Raw genomic sequence first — 25,004 nt, 5'->3', positions numbered from 1 at the left:
GGAACTTAAACTCTTGTTTCTGTTCAGATCTTTATAGTCTTGTATAATATGAATTTATTTGTTTTTACAACCATTCCCTCGCTCATGGCTTGCAAAAAAACGTACAGGATATATTTTCTGTGTTCTTCATTGATTCTTATGAAACACCGCTAGCAGTTTATTGTTTGCCGGAGTATTTTCTTGTCGGCTTCAAAGCTTTCCCAAGCCTTTTGATCCCATCCCCACAGTTCCAGAGGTAGCCAGGTATCGATCAGCTAATGGGCCTGAATGACTCTCTGCTGCCTCTCCCAAGAAAAGCTGTTGGCTCTAAATCAAATCCAGTGGAGATGAGTCAATTCACAAGTGTTTGCACAAGTGTTTCTGATTCTCTTTTCTAACCTTGTTCTTTTGTGTCCAGCACAAAGCAGATGCGTTTTTTAGTTTCTATTCCTTAGTTGCACAAATTGCTTCCTGCTGAAACCTCTGCTGTGGGGAGGTTAACAAACTTGGCAAAACTGTAAGAGTATCTGTCTCCTAAATGTTTTGCATTGCAGCTTGAAATTTAACATAAACCAACAGCATTATTACCTGGGTGTTATGTGGGTTTACCCTTAGGTTGGTTTATATGTGTGACTTTGTGTGTGTCATGGTTAAGATTATGGATGGCTGACAGCTCTGTTCTATAGAAGCATCTTTATTGGTTGTCCTTGTCATTTTTATGATTAATGTTAACGTCAAATATGAAAATGTGTGTCTTTGGATGTGCAGATTCTGTGTCCTTGTGTAATTGTTGCCATGTTGCAGACCAGCATAGCTTTGAAATGGAAGGAAATTCATACAAGTTTTTGCAAATAAAAATCTGGAAAGTTTGGTACAAATTTTTGTTGAGTCCCAGAGAGTCAGTACTTTGTAGAGCCTCAATTTGTTTTGCAATTACAGCTCCAACTCTTTCGGGGTATGTCTCTACCAATTCTGCACATCCTTTTAGTGAAAACATCTTTGCAAAATAGCTGAAGTTCAGTCACACTGAATGCAGAGTGTCTGTCAACATCAAGTTTTAATTTATGAGCCAGTTTTGATACCAGTCTGGACCTTTACTAGGCCACGCAGTTCCATTTTAATCAACTTCTAAATTTCTGTAATAATTCCAAATGGAAATTCAATTCTGAAGCATAATTTGTTTTTACACATTTTGTGGCTCTAGTGGCCTTTATTTTGCAGATAGACAGGAAGTGGGCAGATAGCAAAGGGGCAAAGAAATGTAGCAAAGTTCCCTGGGCGGGTAATTAACTCCGGACGGCTGCGTCGTGGACTATAGCCACAGCATGTGATGCACATATTCTACCTCTACACCACGCGACCCCCAAACATGAATATGTTTCGATGTACACCATTTCATTGTAGTTCTGGCTTTTATGTTTTGGGTTGTTGGACTGCTGGGGATGAATCTCCACCTTAGGCTCAAGTCTTGTCCGGGATGCCATTATTACCCAGAATTTACAGGAGCTCCATCTCTCTTCTCATCAATTCCAGTTACTCTCTTTACCAACTTAAGAGAAGCATCCTCACAGCATGATGCTGCCTCCACCATGGTCCACAGTAAGGATGGTGTGTTCAGGTTAATGTGCAGTGTTAGTTTTCCACCACACAGTGATTTACATATAGGCCAAATCTACTAATGAGATTGGGCTGGACTACAGTTTATTTAGGGGTTTCAGAGTAGAATGATCTAAATACTAAAGCATTCCACACTTCAGACCTTTTATTTGAAAAAATGTTGAAAGCAGAGAATCATTTTCCATTCACTTCCCACTTTTCCACTACTTTACGTTGGTTTATCCCATAAAATCCTAATAAAAGACATTGACATTTGTGGTTGAAACATTTCGAAATGAGAAAAAGCTCAAGGTGTATGAATACTTTTGTGTTGCCTGACTACGTTTTCTCTAGGTTCACCTTTAGTGAAGCTTTATGCATGTTTTTATTTTTAGGGAACTCCAGAGCGTCTCATCATGCACCTGGTAGAAGAGCCATCAGTGGTGGACCCAACCTACATCGAGGACTTCCTGCTGACCTACAGGACCTTCCTCTCAAGTCCCATGGACGTTGGCAGGAAATTGCTGGAGTGGTTTCAGGTGGACAGCTTGCGGGACACGGTCAGTTGTGACAAATATTAAATTGTTGTCATTCAGCCTTACAGTTTCCAGCTTCCTTAAACTGGATCTAGGAGGAAGACTGTAACAGAATCTGAAAACATTGGGAAAAGATCTGACTTAGAAAGCAGTGTATTAAATTAGCTGTTTCCATGTCCTTTTTAGTGTTTTTCCTCTAATCATCTGAGACAAAATACAGTCAGGCATACATTTAAAGGTGGATGTTTCTGCATCTTTGCAACAATCATCAAATAAGCCTCTTGCTCCTTTGTTGCTGTATGATTAGATTTGTTTTTCCAAATCTATGATGACTATACAGGGGTTGGACAATGAAACTGAAACACCTGGTTTTAGACCACAATAATTTATTAGTATGGTGTAGGGCCTCCTTTTGCGGCCAATACAGCGTCAATTCGTCTTGGGAATGACATATACAAGTCCTGCACAGTGGTCAGAGGGATTTTAAGCCATTCTTCTTGCAGGATAGTGGCCTGGTCACTACGTGATACTGGTGGAGGAAAACGTTTCCTGACTCGCTCCTCCAAAACATCCCAAAGTGGCTCAATAATATTTAGATCTGGTGACTGTGCAGGCCATGGGAGATGTTCAACTTCACTTTCATGTTCATCAAACCAATCTTTCACCAGTCTTGCTGTGTGTATTGGTGCATTGTCATCCTGATACACAGCACCACCTTCAGGATACAATGTTTGAACCATTGGATGAACATGGTCCTCAAGAATGGTTCGGTAGTCCTTGGCAGTGATGCGCCCATCTAGCACAAGTATTGGGCCAAGGGAATGCCATGATATGGCAGCCCAAACCATCACTGATCCACCCCAATGCTTCACTCTGGGCATGCAACAGTCTGGGTGGTACGCTTCTTTGGGGCTTCTCCACACCGTAACTCTCCTGGATGTGGGGAAAACAGTAAAGGTGGACTCATCAGAGAACAATACATGTTTCACATTGTCCACAGCCCAAGATTTGCGCTCCTTGCACCATTGAAACCAACGTTTGGTATTGGCATGAGTGACCAAAGGTTTGGCTATAGCAGCCCGGCCGTGTACATTGACCCTGTGGAGCTCCCAACGGACAGTTCTGGTGGAAACAGGAGAGTTGAGGTGCACATTTAATTCTGCCGTGATTTGGGCAGCCGTGGTTTTATGTTTTTTGGATACAATCCAGGTTAGCACCCGAATATCCCTTTCAGACAGCTTCCTCTTACGTCCACAGTTAATCCTGTTGGATGTGGTTCGTCCTTCTTGGTGGTATGCTGACATTACCCTGGATACCGTGGCTCTTGATACATCACAAAGACTTGCTGTCTTGGTCACAGATGTGCCAGCAAGACGTGCACCAACAATTTGTCCTCTTTTGAACTCTGGTATGTCACCCATAATGTTGTGTGCATTTTAATACTTTGAGCAAAACTGTGCTCTTACCCTGCTAATTGAACCTTCACACTCTGCTCTTACTGGTGCAATGTGCAATCAATGAAGACTGGCTACCAGGCTGGTCCAATTTAGCCTTGAAACCTCCCACACTGAAATGACAGGTGTTTCAGTTTAATTGTCTAACCCCTGTAACTGCCTATGATAATGGATCATTTGTGCTTGTAGATTGTCTTGGAATTAATTATAGTGTTGCTACAAAGTCTGTCTTCCAAATCTGAAGTATGAACAAAGAAAGCTTAGGAAATATAATTGTATTTCCTTACTTTATTTACTATTCCATTGTCTTAATGTTGTCCTTTCATTCATCCCTCCTTCTTTGTGTTCTTCTCTCCTTATTTTGGTCCATCTTTTTTCCCTTTATGTCATTTCCTCTTTCTTTCAACCCTTTCATTATACATAGACTTCCTTCCTTCCTTCCTTCCTCCCTTCCTCCTGCCCTTCTTTCCTTCCTTCTTTGGTTGTTTCATTCTCATCTTTCCTTCCTTGGTTCTTCTTTCCTCACACCCTCTTTATTTCTTCTTACTATCTTTTTCTTTTTTTGTATTCCTTCCTTGTGTCATTGCTTTTTTCCCCTTTTTGTACCCCTCCTTTTCCTTCCTTCCCTTGTCTTCTGCCACCTTGTATCAGTCCTTCCTTTCTTTTCTTGTTAATGTCCTACCTTTCCTTTAGTGTGTCCTTTCTGCCTTCCATTCAACTTTTTGCTATTCGCTAGTACCATATGTACAGCCACCCCACTATAGAAATATCTACCAGGAATTCACTGTCAATGTTAGCTTTTATTTTTTCAAATTGAAAATAAAGGATCGAGAACTCTGGATAGCTGAGTCAGAAAAAGTCTGGAAGTTCCACTTGAACAATGTGAAGAAACCTTGATAATATAATGATGATGATATCTTCTTGTAGAGCATTCAAATCATCCAGTGTTTTTCGAATGCTGCAGTGTCTTCACGTTACTCCCCAGTGTGGTGCTCTATAGATATATAGACCTTTCACTCAGTACTATAAATACTCTGCAGGAGTTCTTAACACGTTTCTTGTCAAAGAATGCAAATAGAGATGCAGATGGAAAGTGCTACAGGAACTCTTTAGGTACTGTCTCTCCTCTATATAAAGCCGCTGTTGTGTCACGCAGGTAACCAGAATAGTGCTGCTGTGGGTCAACAACCACTTTAATGACTTTGAGGGTGACGCAGCGATGACGCGCTTCCTGGAGGAATTTGAGAAACATCTAGAAACATCAGTAAGAACAAATAATAGTCTAAACCTGGGATTCTCTTTGTTTGTTGCCTTTTAGTTAATAATTTTTTTACTCTCTTTATGACAGAAAATGAAGGGCCATCTGAGGTTGCTGAACATTGCATGCGCGGCCAAGGCAAAGTGGAGACAGATCACTCTGCAGAAAGCATCCAGGGAGTCGCAGCTTAATTTCAGCGTGCAAGGAGGCAGCGAGAGAGGATTTGGCGTCTTTGTCGAGTCGGTGGAAGAGGGAAGCAAAGCGGCAGAGGCTGGACTCAAGCGGGGGGATCAGGTGAGGGATGGTGTGCAATGAAATCAGTGTATAAATATGTATTTATTATAGTTGGTTTCTCAGATACTTTATGCTTGGAGGTTCAAATACAGTTTCACATTTAAGTCAAGAACTATTCTATACAAGAAAAGATCAGATAATAATGCAACAGTCAGCTAAATTCCTGTAAGAAACATCCTTCTTGTTCATTTTACCTTTTTGGTTATCTATCGAAGAAAGGATTTGACTTCTAATATCTTCTCTGTGAGGATGTCTTATGTTTAAATCTGCCCAGCAGTTACAAGGTCAGCAGTCTAATTTAAAGCATCTTTTCCCTTTTTTTTTGTCTTTAGTCATCAATAATTTGTTGAAGTTTGTTTTCAAGGAGCCAAACGTTTTTGTTTGTAAGGGATCTTGATCAGTGGTTCTAAAGGCTTTCTGCAAGTTCTTCTCTGAATTTCAGATTCTTTTCTATGGATTTTTACTCTTTCTCGTTTTTCTGCTAAGCCTCTTAACCTTTACCTATGAATTATTCAGGCATGAAGAGGCTCCTAAACCCAAAGGATAATGTGTCGTTTTGTGACGATGTATAAGAGACAACTTGGCAAATCATCCGTTTTAAAAAGGATCTTCTCATTTCATTTTTGATTCTATAATAATTCCCAAAAGAACCGTTTGACACATAAGGTAGTATTTTGACTTCCCATAGAAGCTTCCCATAGGACCTTGAGCTGAGAACTGTCTGTACCTCAGATGAACAGCTAAAGGATAATGCATTTCCCAGTTTTTGTCAGGTCTTTGCTGGATTTTCTTGTCCATCAATCCATCCATTTTCTATACCGGCTTAATCCTCACAGGGTTGGGGGTGTTGCTGGTTTCTATCTCACAGTCAACGGGTGAAAGGCAGGATGACAGTGGAGGGCATCTCGATTACTGGGCAACACACACTTGCACCTACACACAATTTAGAGTGGCTAGATATTCTAACATCCATGTTTTCGCTCTACAGCAGGAGTTGTTTTTTATACTACATAAAATTGTGACTTCTGAGAATTGTTCGTCTGCTGATGATTTGAAGCAAAGTATTACGAAATAAGAGGGGGTTAAAAACCTTTGTACAGCATATCGTGCTTCTTGGACAAGAATAGCAAAGTATCACCTCTTTGAAGAGCATAGTTTCCTTTGTCACATTTCTTCATAGCAGTGCTTGTTAAGCATACAAAGCCAAAGCTGTGGTTAAACAAGTCTTTATATATGTTGGAAATACATCAATACATATTTAAATGCTCAAATAATGTAATATTAATATAAATGCTTAAAATACGCATTCATTACATGTTAAAAGAAGATTACGTAATGTTACTTTATAATTTTATGTGTCATTTAGTTATACCTGTCACAATCAGTGGACAGGGGTAACACTGTTCTAGAGAAGATGATTGGTCGACAGTTGCTGGTCAGGTTCACCAATCAGATGTTAGGGTCTATTTAAGACAGATCTCCTCTGTATATTACGCAACATAAAAGCCTGTAACTGTAAGCTACCCAGTTTTGTGCCATTGAGACAAGTAAAGACAGACTGCACAATATATAAGCCAATTCAATGCTGCCTTTTACATTTTAAAGCAAACGAAATGTAAATGTTTAGTAGACTTATTGCCACACAAGTTACACACAACCAACACAGTCAGTTGTGCTGGCGAGTTGCGTTTCCTACATTATACAGTTCCTTCTCAAAATATTAGCATATTGTGATAAAGTTCATTATTTTCCATAATGTCATGATTAAAATTTAACATTCATATATTTTAGATTCATTGCACACTAACTGAAATATTTCAGGTCTTTTATTGTCTTAATACGGATGATTTTGGCATACAGCTCATGAAAACCCAAAATTCCTATCTCACAAAATTAGCATATCATTAAAAGGGTCTCTAAACGAGCTATGAATCTAATCATCTGAATCAACGAGTTAACTCTAAACACCTGCAAAAGATTCCTGAGGCCTTTAAAACTCCCAGCCTGGTTCATCACTCAAAACCCCAATCATGGGTAAGACTGCCGACCTGACTGCTGTCCAGAAGGCCACTATTGACACGCTCAAGCAAGAGGGTAAAACACAGAAAGATATTTCTGAACGAATAGGCTGTTCCCAGAGTGCTGTATCAAGGCACCTCAGTGGGAAGTCTGTGGGAAGGAAAAAGTGTGGCAGAAAACGCTGCACAACGAGAAGAGGTGACCGGACCCTGAGGAAGATTGTGGAGAAGGGCCGATTCCAGACCTTGGGGGACCTGCGGAAGCAGTGGACTGAGTCTGGAGTAGAAACATTCAGAGCCACCGTGCACAGGCGTGTGCAGGAAATGGGCTACAGGTGCCGCATTCCCCAGGTCAAGCCACTTTTGAACCAGAAACAGCGGCAGAAGCGCCTGACATGGGCTACAGAGAAGCAGCACTGGACTGTTGCTCAGTGGTCCAAAGTACTTTTGTCGGATGAAAGCAAATTCTGCATGTCATTCGGAAATCAAGGTGCCAGAGTCTGGAGGAAGACTGGGGAGAAGGAAATGCCAAAATGCCAGAAGTCCAGTGTCAAGTACCCACAGTCAGTGATGGTCTGGGGTGCCGTGTCAGCTGCTGGTGTTGGTCCACTGTGTTTTATCAAGGGCAGGGTCAATGCAGCTAGCTATCAGGAGATTTTGGAGCACTTCATGCTTCCATCTGCTGAAAAGCTTTATGGAGATGAAGATTTCATTTTTCAGCACGACCTGGCACCTGCTCACAGTGACAAAACCACTGGTAAATGGTTTACTGACCATGGTATCACTGTGCTCAATTGGCCTGCCAACTCTCCTGACCTGAACCCCATAGAGAATCTGTGGGATATTGTGAAGAGAATGTTGAGAGACTCAAGACCCAACACTCTGGATGAGCTAAAGGCCGCTATCGAAGCATCCTGGGCCTCCATAAGACCTCAGCAGTGCCACAGGCTGATTGCCTCCATGCCACGCCGCATTGAAGCAGTCATTTCTGCAAAAGGATTCTCAACCAAGTATTGAGTGCATAACTGTACATGATTATTTTAAGGTTGACGTTTTTTGTATTAAAAACACTTTTCTTTTATTGGTCGGATGAAATATGCTAATTTTGTGAGATAGGAATTTTGGGTTTTTATGAGCTGTATGCCAAAATCATCCGTATTAAGACAATAAAAGACCTGAAATATTTCAGTTAGTGTGCAATGAATCTAAAATAAATGAATGTTAAATTTTCATCATGACATTATGGAAAATAATGAACTTTATCACAATATGCTAATATTTTGAGAAGGACCTGTACATGTTGTTTTTTAATCTGTTCTGTTGTAGATCATGGAGGTTAATGGTCAGAACTTTGAGAACATCGCCTTGTCCAAAGCAGTGGATATCCTGAGAAATAACACACACCTTTCCCTCACTGTTAAAACCAACATCTTTGGTGAGTAAACTTGCAAACTTTTACTAAACACTTATTGTACCATAGGTTAAAAATAGCACTGGTATACTGAACATGAAGTGTCTTGCAAGTTTGGCAGAACATTTCTACCACATTGTTTTTCATGTTGCAACCACAATCTGTAAGGTTTGTTTGGGATTTTATGTGATAGTCCAACACAGAGTAGCACTTTGTCCTGCAAGCTGAACAAAAATCTCCATGGTGAAACATGGTGGTGGCAACATCATGCTGCAAGGGATTCTTTTGGGGAGCTGGTCAGTTGATGGGAAGATGGATGGAGCTAAATGTAGGGCAATCCTGCAAGAACACTTATTACAGAGGTGTCAAATTTCAGTCTTCAAGGGCCTGTGTCCGGCAACCTTCATGTGTCCTTGGTCCAACACACCTGAATCAAACTGTTGACTTACCTCCTCAGTATGGAGTCAAGTTCTCCAGAGTCCTGCTAATGACTTAAATACTTGATTCAAGTGTGTTGAAGCAGAGAAGCATCTAAAAGTTCCAGGACACCGTGCCTTGAGGACTGGGGTTTTGACACGTGTGTGTTAGAGGCTGCAGAAGACTTGAGAATAAGGTGGAGATTCTTTTTTTCAGCAGGAAAACTACCCTAAACATGCAGCAAGATCTTGACTTGAATAGTTTATCTCAGTGGTCTCCTCTTCTACACCACAACTCAGTCTCTAGATGCTGAAAGCTGATAGAGACATACCCTACAAGGCTTGCAGTTGTGTTGTCACTCCTGGGGTGATGAATACAAATGCATGGAAAACTCTTCATATTTTTATTTGTAAAACATTTCAAAAACCAGGTATCGTTCTCCTTCCACGTTACCTTTATGCACCACTTTGTGTTGGACTTTCACATAAAATTGCACTAAATTGCATTTTGTTTTGTGGTTGTGATGTGACAATATGAGAAGGTGAGTTCAAAATGAAGTAAAAATACATTTGTAAGGCACTGTAACCAATATGTAATAAGGCTATCCATTCATTATCCTCCATCTACCCAGTGTTCAAAGAACTCCTTAGCAGGATCATGCATGAAAAGAAGAACGGCGGCCCTCACATTCCAAAGATCCAGGAGAAAAAGGGGAATCGTTTCTCCATCGCCGACCTTCCTGGAGATATGGAGTTCCCCACGGACAGCAAAACCACTCGGAAGATGAAAGCTAACACCGTGTCAGGAGGGCGTAACAAGATCAGGAAGATGCTAGAGAAGACGCGCTTCAGTATACTGCCACCCAAACCATTTAGGTAATCACAAACACTACGTCAGAAACAATGTGAAACAGCAAACCTTTTTCTCTGATCAGAAATATTATACGGGAGCATAGAAATAAAAGTAGATCCAATTTGGTCATTTAAACCAATTAACTGAAGAACATAAATTGACATTAGATGAGGTTTGCATAATTAGTCAGCTGAGGTCATTTTAAACTTTGTCCTCTGATGACATGACCAATAATCTGAGTGTCTTACTTTCTGACCACATTATGTTTGCTTTGTTAGCTGGTATAAATATGAAACTGAGGAATCTTACTGTAACTATCATTGTCAACTGCTTTGGTGAGGTAGTGCTGGTCTGCAGTCTCTTCAATACCATGTTTGCATGAGCTTTCCAGTTAAGAAAATTTAATTTAGCTTTTTTCACAGCTAATGTAGCACAGAGAGTTTTAAGTGAAATCACAGCCAAGTAAAATGCATGATCATCAGCATATAATCATCATGTAATCGTTAGCATCATCCGTAACCAGTCGCTGTGTTGGTTGCAGTCAGAGCAATTGTGCTGACGAGGCCCATATTCGATTTTCCACCCGTAACGTGGTGATCCAGATTTGATTTGATCATTTCATTTTCTCTCCATGCCTCGTTTAACTTCAGGCTGCATCAGTGCTGCAGAGAGACAGCAGATACTGTTTTCACCCTGTTAATTACTCAGCTAACTCACTCAACACAACTCACTAACCCCCACACACACTCCTGGCGCTCACTGTCATGTAGGTCCTCTCTTCTTTTCTCTACTGTCCCAGTTTGCAGCTCAGTGTCGATTGAATGCACTAAATTAAATTGTTTGCATGAAACCTCGACGTTCCAGGTCTCATAACAAGCCATCAGATCGACTGTTTGATCCAACTGGGTGCACATCTTTCAGAGCTTCTCCACTGCCATCTATTTGTCATCCAAACAGAGATTATCATCTCTCTTTTGTTCAAACTGAATCTACCTATAAATTGCCCTTAGGGGTGTGTATGGTTGTTTGTGTGTTGCCCTGCGATGGACTGGCGACCTGTCCAGGGTGTACCCCGTCTCTCGCCCATAGACTGCTGGAGATAGGCACCAGCTTCCCCGCGACCCACTATGGAATAAGCGGTAGGAAATGACTGACTGACTGACTGAATCTACCTGCTGTAGAAAGGGCTTGAGAACTGGTTAAAGGGACAGGATAAGATGGTAGGAGTTGAAGAGGTTATTAGGGCCAGTAAGGATTCATCAGTGCCTTTTTATGAGGTAGGAATCAGGTTAGTGCTTATGTCTGAACGTGTATATGATACATAAAATAAGAGGCATTTAAAATATTTACTTTTAGAAAACTACTTTTTAAATCAACATCAAATCAGAGACGTTAAAGGGCAGGAAATGTATCTGTGCTGGTTGATCTGTCAAATAGAGTCCTTTGATTACTAATTTTCTGTGCTTTAAGTTTAGATTTAGGTGGAAATGATTCCTCAGATAATTCGTGTTTAAATTTATGGTGACATTTTACATTGAAGAGTTTAATATTTTTGATTGTCTTTGGACAAATAACACAAACCACTTTTAAACTCTTCATAACATAAAATCTAACATCCCTGCAAAGTCGATTCTTTAACACTCAGTATTTTCATTGAGCTTACACACTACTTTTGCAGCCAGCTGACTTGACTTTGCAGAGCTGGGCTTGTTCTTTTACTACAGTACCACAATGTCTAGAAAATGTGTGCAAATTGAAATGTATTACCACTAATTAGTTTGCAAATATTTAAGAACAATTAATCAGGTTAAAGATGAGACTTAATTTGGGTCTTTCAGACTTGCAGTACAAGACCCCATCCTACATGATGAAATGATGTTGTTTTTCTATAGTTTTCACTTCTGATGCCCACATATATGAGCTCAGATGTGTAAAACAAATTCTTTATTAATGTTAAAAGCTATTTAATGTTTTTGCATGGCTGTCAGACTGACAAATCCAATGTCACTACTGCTTCTTTCTGGTCCACTAGGTGCTCCAAGACAAGGCCACAGTGACATTAAACAAAATAACACATTGATTTACCTTTATTCTAATAATATTGTCAGACTCAACTGATTAAATCCCACAGATATGAACGCAGTGAAAAGGTTTGAACCTTAAGATAAGTTTTTGATTTTGTTTTTTGTGACCACAATGTGTCCAATCCATCAGCATGTCCCAGGATTTTAATCTTCCCAATTTGTTTGCAAAGAAATCATTTCAATACTGTGATCATTTTAGAGAATACCTTGCTCTCCTGTTGATCTGACGGTATATAACAACGTGGGATATCTGTTATTGAGCTGACACTCAACTATAGAAACAGGTCAAAGAAAACAAAATAATCTGAATTAATTCTTTTTGTTTAGTCTTTTTGAGATTGTTCCTGACATCTTTGTGCATTTATTACAGCAAATGTGTCATTATATCCCTTTTATAGTTTGGCAAAAATAATTAGCTGTTTCTGCTGTGTAGTATGTCTTGGGAGGAGGCTTTGACCCGTTGCTGCTGTTGTATCACTGCATCTCCTCAGCAGAGCTCTGTTTCTTGTTCTGTTAAAAATAACATTTTACTGTTTTTCATGCGTTTTAAATGTTGTCTCTCTTCTGTCTGCCTGTCTCTGCTGCTTCAGGGGCCTGTTTGGGTAAGAGCTCTTGTTGTGTAATTCCCCCGTCCTCCAAATGTGTTTCAGTATCCATGTGCAGACCTGCGCTCAGCCGGCTGGCAATCAGTGACACAATCTCACACGTTCATCAACACTACTAACCCTCAGCGGCATGTCTAGAGGACTACATTTGTATGTTTCATTTCTGCAAATTGGAGGTGTTAACATGATTCCAATGCAGTCTGGAAGAGTCTGGAAATATGTGGGATTTAAGTGCTTTCCAGATCTGGATAAATCTGAAAAAGTATATAACAGTACTATCAATTCTAGCTCAAATGATAGACTGTGTGTAAGGGTTATAGCCAAAGTTTTTAGGCTTAGACCTTTGGGTTATTACATGTTGTGTTTTCACTTTATCTATTTTTTTCAAATCAGTTTATAAGCAACTTTGCCTTTTTCACACTTGTGGTTCGACCCAACTAAAAGTGGTATTTAAAGGTGTAACCCAAGCCCTAGGTTGGGGAAATAGGCCTAAAGTTCTCACACAAAAAATTATTTTGTGACGATGCACAGATCTTCTTAAAGATGCTTGGAAATGACTCCAGCATCTAAAGTCTAAAATGAATTATTTAGTATTTAGGAACATTTATTCTAAAAATCAATCCAGAACTCTGTTATTGCTGAGGTGCCAAACTAAAGCAACTTCTCATTAAATAATGTATAAAATAGTCTTAAAAAAGAACAAAATGTGATATAGGGAAAATGAACAGCTGAGTGTAATTGCTAAGGGCATGAAAACAGACACTGTGTAGCAATCTCAGTCATCATACCCATAGTCAATCACAGTAATGGCAGCATCATGTAGTGAAATTTGTCTGTGTAGATTTGCACATATTTGGATAGAGGGGAAGACAGATGCACATCAGTGCAATATTCTCCTTTATTAAAAGTGCTTTAAGTTTCCAGTGAGTAAATATCATAACTGATATGATCCATTCATGATAATAATGCTTCAGTGTTTTTGAGCCCCTTCCTGTCTTCCATCTTAACACATTTACCTTGTTTTTCTCTCCTGCTTATTATCATATTTAATTCACCTAGTTTGTTTCTTTCCTCTAGCCTGAATTTCAGTCATCTGTGTCTTTTCCTGTCTTCTACTTCTCTTTTTTTTCCTTTTCCATCCGAGGAGTAAAAATGCTGTCAGCCTGTGTAGGTTTCTCAGGGCATGACGACATTTTGTAAAAATACCATGGTTTTATGGTATTAAGGTTTTAACCAATAAAGGACACAAATACGTAGCATAATGACTTCGTTTTCATCTCATCTAGCTGTAGTGTTGTTAATGATACTATATGGTTGTTATGTTGATTTCCTAGGCACTTTAAAATTAGTAGTGGTTACCAATCACTTTTTGCCTGCCATTCTTCTCTTTGTTGAAAAACACAATTATAGCAGTTTGATATTAGATGGTTATGCATCTGGTTCCTGAGAAAGCTTGGGTTGTAAGGAGTTCTCCAGCACTTAACCTTAGGAGCCTTTATGGCCCCATGCCTTACTGGGTACGTCAGAGATTACAGAGCCTTTACTTTTGCAACAGTGTGGCTGTTAGTGGAAGCCCTTAATTACAGGCACATGTAGAAGGTAGCTACAGTAAGTATATACGGTGAAGGAAATAAACGGTTAAGCCTCAGAGATGAATGTTGCTAAACAAGGCATGTCCTCAAACCCTATAACACTATATTCTCCTTATGTTACAGTATATTTAATTTTACATTTACAAATAAAACCTTAGCTTCCCAGAGTTATAATTTCAAACTAACAGAAGTAAACTGCACAGGGAAAACAAATCTCATTAGTGATCTTTCTGTCATTGTATTGTGAGTCTGTGTTTGGTGAACCTGTTTTCTATTCATGAATGCTTCTACTCAGTTGCCATTCCTTGACATCTCTTCATAGATTAATCTCAGCAAGGTGATTGCTGCAAAGATGTTAAAAAACATAGTTCTTGATATTCTGTGTTGTCGTTGGACCACAGTGGGCATTGGGATTGAATGTCTTGTTTTTTATAAATGTTAAAATGTTCTCAGGGTGAAGCTGTCATTTTCTCCCCTGCCTAAGGATGAAGTTATTTTATCACCTCCTTCTTATTTCTCCCCTTTCATCCCGCTGCGCCTTCTCTTCTTTCTTCTTGTAGTGATGGCGGCCTGGGTCAGTCTCAGGATGACAGCATTGTGGGCACCAAACAGTGTCGTCACAGCGTAGCGATCATGCCCATCCCTGGCAACCTGTCGTCAAGCAGTCCTGACCTGCTGCAGCCGGCGACCAGCGTACTCGACTTCTCCAACCCCGCTGGTAAGGGACAGACATTAAAACAGACATATGTTTTATCCTATTCTCTCATGTGATGTATTATGTATATAATATACGCGGAATTAGGACCCAGCGACAGTGAGGTGATGTAATTGGCATTTTGCACTCACTTTTTTCTTTGTTTTATTTTTCAACTTGTTTATTGTGGAGCTTTTCTCGCTTCAACCGAAACAATATGTAGGTACTGTTACACTGGCCGTTGCAGCAGACCCACCAAAGCACCTGAGGTGTTCAAAATAGTTATCTTGGATAGGAAGGACCTTTGGCTTGAAGCTGGCAAAGTTGTCAAAAATACTGATTAGCAGATTTTTTAAAGTCTCATGATCATATAGGCCGACGTGTTATCAGCCATGTAGCTCACTCATACTGTGCCCTCAGTTAATTGATTCTGCTTGTCATTTATTCCGCTTGTCCTATTGTCAGATCCAGTTCTTATGTTTGGTTTCATAATGTCTTTTAGATTCCTACTCTTTATAAGTCCAACGGATTCAGAACATATAAGACTGACCTTACACCAGACAGAAAGAGTATACTACTCAGCTTTAAATGTGTAATTTTCATAGTCCACTGATATAGGCCAACAGAGAACTGAAAAAAGCTTTTCACCCTACCACAGGTGATCTTTCTGTAGATGTTTTATAGGATGAAGATCTGGGCTCATTAAGAATAGTTCCTGATTTAATTTTTTTGTCTCAGCCATGTTGTTTTAGCTGTGTGTTTTCAGTTATGCTCCTGTTAGAGGACCCATGACCTGCAACTGATGCGAAGCTTTTTGACACTGGGCACTTTTGTCTCATTTGTCTAAAGGAATTTATCCTGGAGATTTTGGGGCTTGTCTACATTCTGGCTTTTGTGTTTTTCTAGCAAGTAGAGTCCCTCAGGGTTTTCTTCAGTGAAGTCCATTGGGGTCCAAACTGTGAGGGTGTGGGGGTTAGGAAAATGACATGTTTGTTCTTGGAGTTCAGCATGACCAGCTAAGGAAGGTGTCCTTGGCTCTTTTTTTCTGTCCACAATGTCTGTCTGATCAACCTGGGGTTGCATGTCCTCTAGAACTTCCTAATATATCAAATCACAATTGTGGTATCATAATTACATGTTTTCGTGCAGCTCTAATTTCCTCTTATGTCCACCTCCTAGGAAATTTCTTCAGTCTCATCAACCTTAGCAGCTTGGAGGCATCTGTGATACTAATTAATGTTAAACAGGCAAGGGTTAATATTCTCTTTAGGGGCATCAACAAATCTGCCAATAGCATCTGAGCATATCTTTGTAAAATAAGCAGTAAATTATTTGTTTATTTCTTCACTTGCTAGAAGTATGGAGGTGCTGCATTAGATTGCTTTCACCCAAATCCCTTTGCAGGAGAAATAAAGCAACATATCACAGCTTTATTTATGTAGGGGTACCAACAAGTTTGTATTCATCCAGTTTCTTACTTGGAGGTAAAAAAACATCCAAAAACATGAGGGGACCAGTAAACAGGCCTAATTAATAACGCTTATTTTCTTGTGTGACAAAAAATGCATTTTCTGCAAGATGCAGGTTGCATTTGCAGAAAATGAATGAACAGATGTATTTCTATCTGTTGCAGGTAGCAGGGGAAAATTATTGTCATTGTCTATTGATTTGAGTGAGATTTTGTCATATTAGCATGTACACTCTTTAGGGCATGTCCGCTTTAGAGATAGCACTTCTCTCTGACGAGAACCTCTCACATAAATGAGCATCATGAGAAAGTTCTGGTAATTTCTGAGTAATGGAACAGAGAAGAGACCTAAATTCTGCTCCCTGGAGCTGACTTCTCATCTCAGAACTTTCCCTCTAGAATCATATTAATAATACAACAAAAATAAAAGCAACATAAAAGGAGCAACTTTGGCAGAATGGTGTTATATTTAGTGGTGTGCTGGTAAAGATGTGTTAATATCTAAGTGAAAAATCCCAAAAATTATTGAGCAACTCCATTCAATCCAGGAAGAAAAGCCTCTTGCACACCTCATTAGGCTGGTTTGCTGCTGTCATCGCATATTTCAGGTGTCTCAGTTTCCTTTGAAGCTGTTTGGCATCATTGGCCTGACTCCTCAGCCTCCCTGAATGGTGAAAACCCTTATAAAGTTAAAAACTGCAGTGCTGAGAAAGTCTGTGCTAATAAGCTGCCATTCTTGTGCATTGACTGATTAAAATAGCTGTTTGAGATATTTATGTTGTGCAAAGTCAATCTCTTTACATGTTTGTTCTTTGTTTCTTTTTGTTAAAATGCAGAAACTGCTAAGTTTCATGTTTGCCTTCAAAATAATCCAAGCACCCAGGTACAGAAAGGCTATTGGTGGCTTCTAGCAAAATCACAGATTTCTGTCTGATAAGACTGAACCTTCTGGGCCATTAAAGGATGTCTTTAATCTGCTCTTGTCACAAAGGTTTCTGAACCTATAATTATATAAACTAACATGGAGGACACTCATTGTGTGTTATTTATGCATATGTAGACAGAATGTCAGAGAGCAGACCAAGAAAGAGAAAGGTGAAAGAGATTGATAGTGAATTGGATCTTAATTTATTCCACAAGCCATATATCTGCTCTGACTGACACACACACTCCTGCTTGTTGGTGTTATGCAACTCTGCAAACCCACAATAGTTCTGCTTTAAACTCCAAAGTTGAACATCCCCAACAAATTCCTGCCTATAATTACATTAACCTAAAAATTCAAGTTTCGCCTTTTTCTTTTCTTCATGTTGCCTTCATGCAGAGTTGTTTCTTTTCAATTGCCACCTTTCGTTTCACTGTAATGGTTTTCAATTGAAAGATTCCATCTTTTATTTTATTATAGAACATACTTAATTTATACACCTGCTGTGTTTTTTTTTTAACCAAATCAAGAAATTCTCTGCATTTGCGACAAAGATGTAAATCAAGGCCAAAGATCAACTACTATACCACGCAATGCCCCCGAAAGCATTTTATTTAGTCAGCTTAGAAGCAAAAGCATTACTCACATCAGAGCTGAAAAACAACAACAACTTAAGCTGACAAAGTTTAGTAATTTAAATATCAGTGATCAAGTAAGTTGGAATTTACAGAACAGACATTCTGTTACATAGTGTGTGTTTGGCCTACATTTCTATCACTATACACATACGAAGGCCCTAAACCTCTTTAATTTAACCTACTGAAATTTGCAGGAACTCTGTGAACATTATTTTAAGACATAATGAAACTAAATTAGTTTGATAAAAGCAGTCAGTATTCATTACAGAAAGCTCTGGGTTGCAGTCATAAGTTCTCCAGCACGTGACACGTCATCTGGCTCATAAATCTTTGCTCTAGACATCACAGTCTGTCAGTGTTTGAGAAGTAGAGCATGAATCTCAAAGCGTTTTTGCTTTGCAGGGTGACTGAAGGGTTGTTCTTGCCATCGGTCGTTTATGTCTTTCCTCTTTTTGGCAGAACAGCTTTGTGTCTTCTCAAACATGTAACTGTGTGTGGAGCCATTTTCTAAGATCCCCACTTTTCTGTGTTCCTCTGTATCCATTTCTTTATTCCTCTTTCGTTTTGTGATTTTAAGCAGATGTTCTAGTGTCGACATGTTGACTCATAAGCCTGCATCTCTGGTTTCCCATCAGATTAACACCAGAGTAGCAGCTCCGTGGGTCTTTCCTTCTTTATGTTTCTGTCATGATGTTTTTAAGTCACACTCTCCTCGTTTGTATTTACTGTGGTTTCTCTTTGTTCCTACTGCTTGCCTAGTTCTTGGACTGTACTGTAAGTATATATACCTTTAGTGTTTATATATACCTAAAGTGACTTTTGACAAATGTGTTTACTAGCTTGTTACTCCTGACTTTTTACAAACTGAATGCTGAATCTCTCCATCTACCATTTTAGGGTTTGAACTTATCTCTTGCCTTTATAGTCATATTTTTACATCTTTCATATAGAAAAATAATAAGCATTAAATCAAAGAATGTGGTGTTTTTTTTAATTTTGTGCAGTTACATTAAAGGTACATTTATACATTAGACATTGGCAATATTGTACATATACATCTCTAACATTAAAATTGCCATGAAGATGTGGCTTCTAGCATTTTTTTTTTACCACACTTTATAATATTTTATTAGTAATTTTAATAGTAAGCCTTTGACCGTTCTTATCAGAACTGGTAGAGCTCTTTTAAATAGGGGAGTATACTTGCACGGACTTGGCTTTTGAGCATAATCTGTAAGGTTGTGGTCAGGGCCAATCCAAAAGCCGAATGTTAACCAGCTGTATCTATTCTAAAGCTAGGTTTGTTGTATGTTTAGGATCATTAACCGGTTGAAACACCTAATTTTCAAACATATGAGTCAGACTGTCACGCAGAGATAAAAAGGAATTACTAGGATTTTTAGGAACTACCCAGAAACCATCACGGCTAAAGTTTGCCATTAACTGGAAACTGTTGGAACACTCGTGTCATTGTCCACCGTGAAGCAAGGTTAACGTTGCCATATACTGAGAGGGTGGTGGCCAAGAAAGAAGTGCCTACTAAAATTGACTTCAAGCAAAAATGAAATTCGTTGCCGTTCACATGGAAAAGCCAAAATACTTCTTTTCAGAGGATTTAAAGCTTCACCTACTTAGCCACAATGGCAAGAAGTATGTTTTGAGGCATCAAGATGAGGTTTTCAAACATAAGAACACGGCACCAGCTGTAAAGCGTGGTGGCATAATGCTGTGGGTCGGAATAACTGCCTGTGATACCAGTGCTTCACACAAGTCCATGGCATAGTAAAGAATATGAAAGAAGAACCTCCCCTAAATCAACAGCTAGATGGTAGAAACTTGGACAAAATTGGGTGTTCCAACAGATAATCATCTCAAACAAAACTATTATAAAAAAAAAATTGAAAAAGAATAGGTTAAATCAATCATTAAACACAATAAATTAGTTGAATTAAATAAATCAAATTTTGATTATACCAGCATTACTACAACCCTCGTTGTAAATCCCATCTCTTCTCAGTACTTCAAGCCTTTCTTGGATTAGATTGCATGATATCTAACTTTTTCAACATGGAGTGACTGTGAAAGGCTTTGAAAAGCAGTGGACAAAGATGGCAAGGAGTGAGGAGGGCAGTTGATCCTTGTAGGGCATGTGCATCATCTATCATTGATGCCAAAATGAATCCCATTATGTAAGAAATCTTGTTTGGCTTCAGTTCATACCAAAATTCTCTGCTGATTACATTAAATGACACTCGAGTGAATACGTTTATTCATTGAATGCGAGAGCAACAACTGTACTCCTGCATTCAGGTCAGTTTTGCAGCAATGGATTAAATGTAATTAGCCCTCCTCTCTTTCACTGGATATAATAGGTAGCTTGTTATCTGAGAGCTTTCCACACTTTAATCACAAGTCATCACAGCTAATGAGACACAAAGCATTTAGCTTCCACACAACCTTCACTCAGTTTTTTGCTGGCTGTGAGCACATACAGCATACATTGTCAGACATGAAGGGAGCTGCAGTATACAGCCTCTCTGAGCGATTCTCCAAATGTAGCAAAAATCATCAGTTGTCTGCACATACAGTAAATGTTATGATGGATATAAATGAACAACGTGGGGATTTGTCTACAACAAAAGAGTCCAATGTCAAAATATTAGTATGTTCTCTTTTCCTCTAAAGAACCCGTGAAAGTGAACTGGGGGTTGAAGGTGATTAATTGATATTAAATTCTGCAGTTAGGCAATTAAAATATTAATTAGTCATCCCTGGTAATAAATAAGGATTATTGTCATTTTATGTCAGAGAAAAGATCATTCAAGCAGCTGTCACACCATTTATCCCATGACCTATGTTGATATATCAAAAACATATTTTACATAGGTCTAAATGTAAAAACCTGAGGGACATTTTGTGAAACATTAAGTCCTGTCTCATGTATGAAGTTTGTTGCTTATGATGTACCCTCTGTTTCTATAGTGGGTCTATTAGGCTGAGTGTTGTAGAGTTCCCAGTGCCTCTACATCAGAACATAATGCCTTACTTTTGCCAAGATGTCACCCCCTTGTTTAATTTTTCTGCCATGAACATTTTAGGGATGGAGGTTGGTTATTTTTCACAAAGCCTATGAGCACCCCATGTGGTCAACTGATTATTTGCTGAATTAGACAGAAAGTCAGCCACTTCAAGTGTTGGGCCTGACATGTTGAGTGAATCTTCATCAGTACAAACGAAGCATCTGCATAGCTTAGCATATAAATAACTAATGTTAATATGGGTTCATTGTTATGACAGTTCAGCAGCGTAAATTACACTGCAGTGGTGCCTGTGTACAGTGAGTGTGGCGCTTCAGGGCCGTGATGTTTATGCATGGTATAGCTGGAGATCTAATTGTTTGCTGCAATATAAGGTACGCGTCCACTATTAAAACCTAGGACAGGTATGCAGCAGTCTGATAGGGGAGTCAAAATAATGTTCACTGCCAAATAAAGTTAAGCAATTTAAATCATAGAAAGCCCCCAGAATGAGACTGTGTCTCATTGAGAAGAATATTCGTCTTGCAATCCGAGTGTTGTGAGTTCAATTCCAGCTTCCTCCTACCACATATCAATGTGCCCTTGGGCAAAGCACTTAACCTCAAAGTGCCTACTGATCTGCGTATCAGTGTATAAATGTGCCTCCTTTGTACAGCTCCCTAAACAAACAGAGATGAATGATTATCCATTTTTAGTCTAACTGTATTGTTATTAGTTTGCCCTTTGCCAGTTTGTTTGTACTAATGTGCTAAAGCTGCTTTAATGATGATAAAACGGTTTTGTTATGTACCACAGCATCCATATCTCGTTTACAGCTCTATAGCTGGCTGTATCTAATGGACCATAGACTCCTCCATAGTTGGAAAACATTTCCATGATCTAATGTTTTTTGTAGCTGTTCTGTAAATCTGTAATAATTACTAACATTTGAGCTTTATTGGTTTGAATAAAACAATAATACTGTTTAATACCCTTTATTTAAAGGCAATGTCTTGGGATATCAAAGAGCCTTTAGTTCTGAATGTTATCGTTTGCTTCATTATTAATTTTGATTTTAGTTCATTAAAAGTATATGTAATATTGTTAAGAATTGGGTCTCTATTTTTTTAAACAATATTCCTCTCATAATGTCTTTGAAAAAGAAGGGTGACAGGAGTAAATACAGTATTTATACTTGGAGAAATAAACCTTGAAGAAAGAAACACGAGTAAAAGAAATATGAAGTTGCCGACAAATCTTGCTTCCTTTGCTTTTCCTGCTTATTGCAAAAATGAATGACTGTTATTCTTACCTCCCTTCTCGTTGCATTTTTCCTTTTTGTTTGTGTAATTACATGAAATTCACTTTTAAAATGACTTGTGCTGCTTTTTTCTTTGAACTGTGAATGTATATAGAATGATGCATGTAATACTAGTGTTTTGTTGCACTGGAGGCACATTTTTTATTACTTCAGTAAGACCAGCAGCAGATAGAGCGACATTATTGCTAAATTTAGAGAGGAATTGGCTGGAGGCTTTAAGGTATAAAAGCATATAAAGTTGTACACTATAATGTTTGTTTAAATCTTTTTAGATATGATGATAAAGAATAATATATATGAAAAATGTAGTGTATTTCCCCTTCATAAAAGTTGAGAATTGTTTTCAGTTTGTCATCATTTTATAATTATCTTAGTAAATTCACCACTAATTCCTAAATCATTCACTCGTTCACATTGAAGAAGTTTCGCTCGTTAAATGTTCTCTGATGATAAATATTTACCTACGATAATAAAACTTTTAAGGCCTTTCCACATTTCCTAACAGTAAAATATGAGCAGATGTTTTTTGTTTTTAACACTTATCACATCATTGATAAATAACACAATACTAAGAACAGGAATTTGAAAATTAGTTGTAAAATAGCTTTCTATGTGTTGGAGCTTCATTCATTCATTTTATTACTGACATGTCCACATCTAATTGCTCCTTTTCTTCCATCTCTCTTCTGCTGTCAAGACATCCCAGACCAGGTTATCCGGGTGTTCAAGGCAGACCAGCAGAGCTGCTACATCATCATCAGCAAGGACACTACAGCCAAGGACGTCGTCGCCCACACTGTCAACGAGTTTGGCCTTCTGGCAGCGCCTGACACCTACTCCCTCTGCGAGGTGTCCGTCAGCCCAGAGGGAGTTATCAAGCAGCGGCGGCTGCCTGACCAGCTCTCTAAACTGGCTGATCGGATTCAGCTGAATGGCAGGTGAGCAAACTAATTTTAAGCTGCTGTTGGGTATCTTATTTCACATTGCCACATGAATTAGTGGTTTATTTCCCAAAGCAAGCCTGCTTATGTTGGATTTTAAAGCATTTCTGCTTTACTACTCAAGGCAACAAAGGAGTCCTCTTCATGAACCAGAAATGGACAGGATTTGATGGACGGGGAGACACCCTGGTTCCAGAAAATAACTTAAATCTTAATTCACTGTTGGAAATCTTAGAAAGAATAGAGCCAGAAGTAGACCACAGGATTTCAGATTACAGATTGTACTGTCTGTGGCCATTTGAAAGCTTTCATGAATAACATAAAACCTGGAACATTAACAGTTGACAGCTTTTTCTTCCTTTTCTTTATTACATTATTTCTAGATTGTTTAAGATAACAGAAATTTTAACAATCCTGTGTAACCTTAGATTTAGAGGTCTTCTCTTACCTAAAGTATCATCCATATCTTTCACACAGTGGCTCTAGACCTCACACAGTCTGCATGAGATAAACTCTGTTAGGAAGCAGATCATGTCCACTGCAATTGTATAGATTAAATCCTTCCTGAGGAGGGGTTCTGAATCCTCCTCCTGAGGACGAGGCTGATTTATTTAATTAACGTAACATTTTTTGACTGTACAACATGAACGAAAACCAGCAGGACTCCATCTATTCATCTGAAACCTAGTAGAACACAGAGAGATATTGGACTGCTGGTGCAGATACTGCGTCTTCCATTAGTTTTTCACGATTTTTTCCATCTCTCCTCCCTCTCCTTCTCCCATGGGGGTCTCTTGTCAGTCCCCTCCCAACAAGGCTAGCATGAATTTTTCATCCTCTGTCAGGGGCGGAGGCCTCTGCAGACAGCATGGCATGTATGGAATTATTTATACGCTCTCTCACACAACCTCATGCAAACATATCACATCTATTACTATTAAAATACTGCCGTCACACAACTGATTGTATTTAAATCTGTACACTAATAAAAAATACACACATTACTTCATTTTGAGAGAGCTTCAGTCATCTATAGAGGCAGTCCTTCAGTTTTACGTGTGAAGAATGGGAAGCATTTATGCTTAATTTAGGGGCTTTGGCAGTGTTTGTTCACATGTTTCATACGGTGTCAGCAGTATGTCCATTCACAGCCTTCAGCAGAAGGTCCCGTTTACCAGAAACAGTTGAGAGAGCTCTGTCTCTGCCTCTTTGTGTCAGCCGCCCTCCAGCCTCCAACGCTATGCTGCTGGTGATTGACAGATGCTCTGGGAGTGGCAGGCTGAGCCAATAGCAGGCCTTCTTCATACTTTCAACCTACATATAAATGAAGTGAGAGGATGCTGTCCTCACAGTACACCCATACCTGTCCTCATTGGCTATTTCCAATGGCTTTATTTCAAAGATTTAGGATGGTTCTGTTCATCTTTATTTTAGTCTTGTCTCATATGTTTTCCTTTTGCTTTATTTTTCTATTTTTTATGTTTCTTATCAAACACTTGTCTTCTTTTTCATCATTGATCATATCCTTCTTTTTCCATACCTATATCTTGTTCTATTACCTCCTTTCTGTATCAATTGCAGGCACTGCAAAAGGTCCTTCAGGGTGTTTTAAATTTACAGTACTGGCCATGTTTATTGTAAAAAGCAACAAAATAAATTCATCCTCTACAGCTATAACATAATCTTACACTGAACATTTTAGAAAAATAAAACCTTTAATTTCACTGTTTTTTTAGTGGGAAAGGATTTCCATGGTAAGAAATAATCAAATCAATAGTTTACTTCATTATTGGTACCTCAATAAATATAAGTATCTGGATAATTGTTTAATTTAGACTTTACTTTTTTAAGTTTATCTGAGTTTCTTGCAACTTTTCATTAGTAATTCACAAATTAATAGGCTT

The 25,004-nt window shown here is 38.8% G+C and overlaps 1 protein-coding gene across 5 annotated transcripts in view; it reads left to right on the top strand.

The window, feature by feature from the left end:
* rapgef6 (Rap guanine nucleotide exchange factor (GEF) 6) overlaps nt 1–25,004 on the top strand; it is a 183,314-nt gene that overhangs the window by 136,453 nt on the left and 21,857 nt on the right. For 3 of the 5 annotated variants that reach the window (XM_047379120.1, XM_047379121.1, XM_047379118.1), the window contains exons 4-12: nt 1,971–2,135; nt 4,722–4,829; nt 4,914–5,117; nt 8,462–8,570; nt 9,595–9,838; nt 12,490–12,501; nt 14,657–14,814; nt 18,581–18,595; nt 22,857–23,097. In XM_047379120.1, coding sequence (XP_047235076.1) covers nt 1,971–2,135; nt 4,722–4,829; nt 4,914–5,117; nt 8,462–8,570; nt 9,595–9,838; nt 12,490–12,501; nt 14,657–14,814; nt 18,581–18,595; nt 22,857–23,097 — 1,256 coding nt within the window. The remainder of the gene's footprint in view (nt 1–1,970; nt 2,136–4,721; nt 4,830–4,913; nt 5,118–8,461; nt 8,571–9,594; nt 9,839–12,489; nt 12,502–14,656; nt 14,815–18,580; nt 18,596–22,856; nt 23,098–25,004) is intronic. The other 2 variants (XM_047379122.1, XM_047379119.1) reach the window with 2 other exon arrangements.

This window comes from Girardinichthys multiradiatus, chromosome 11 (assembly GCF_021462225.1).
Source record: "Girardinichthys multiradiatus isolate DD_20200921_A chromosome 11, DD_fGirMul_XY1, whole genome shotgun sequence".
NCBI lineage: Eukaryota > Metazoa > Chordata > Actinopteri > Cyprinodontiformes > Goodeidae > Girardinichthys > Girardinichthys multiradiatus.
The sequence above is the reverse complement of the archived record's forward strand: the minus strand, read 5'-3'. Positions and strand labels throughout refer to the sequence as shown.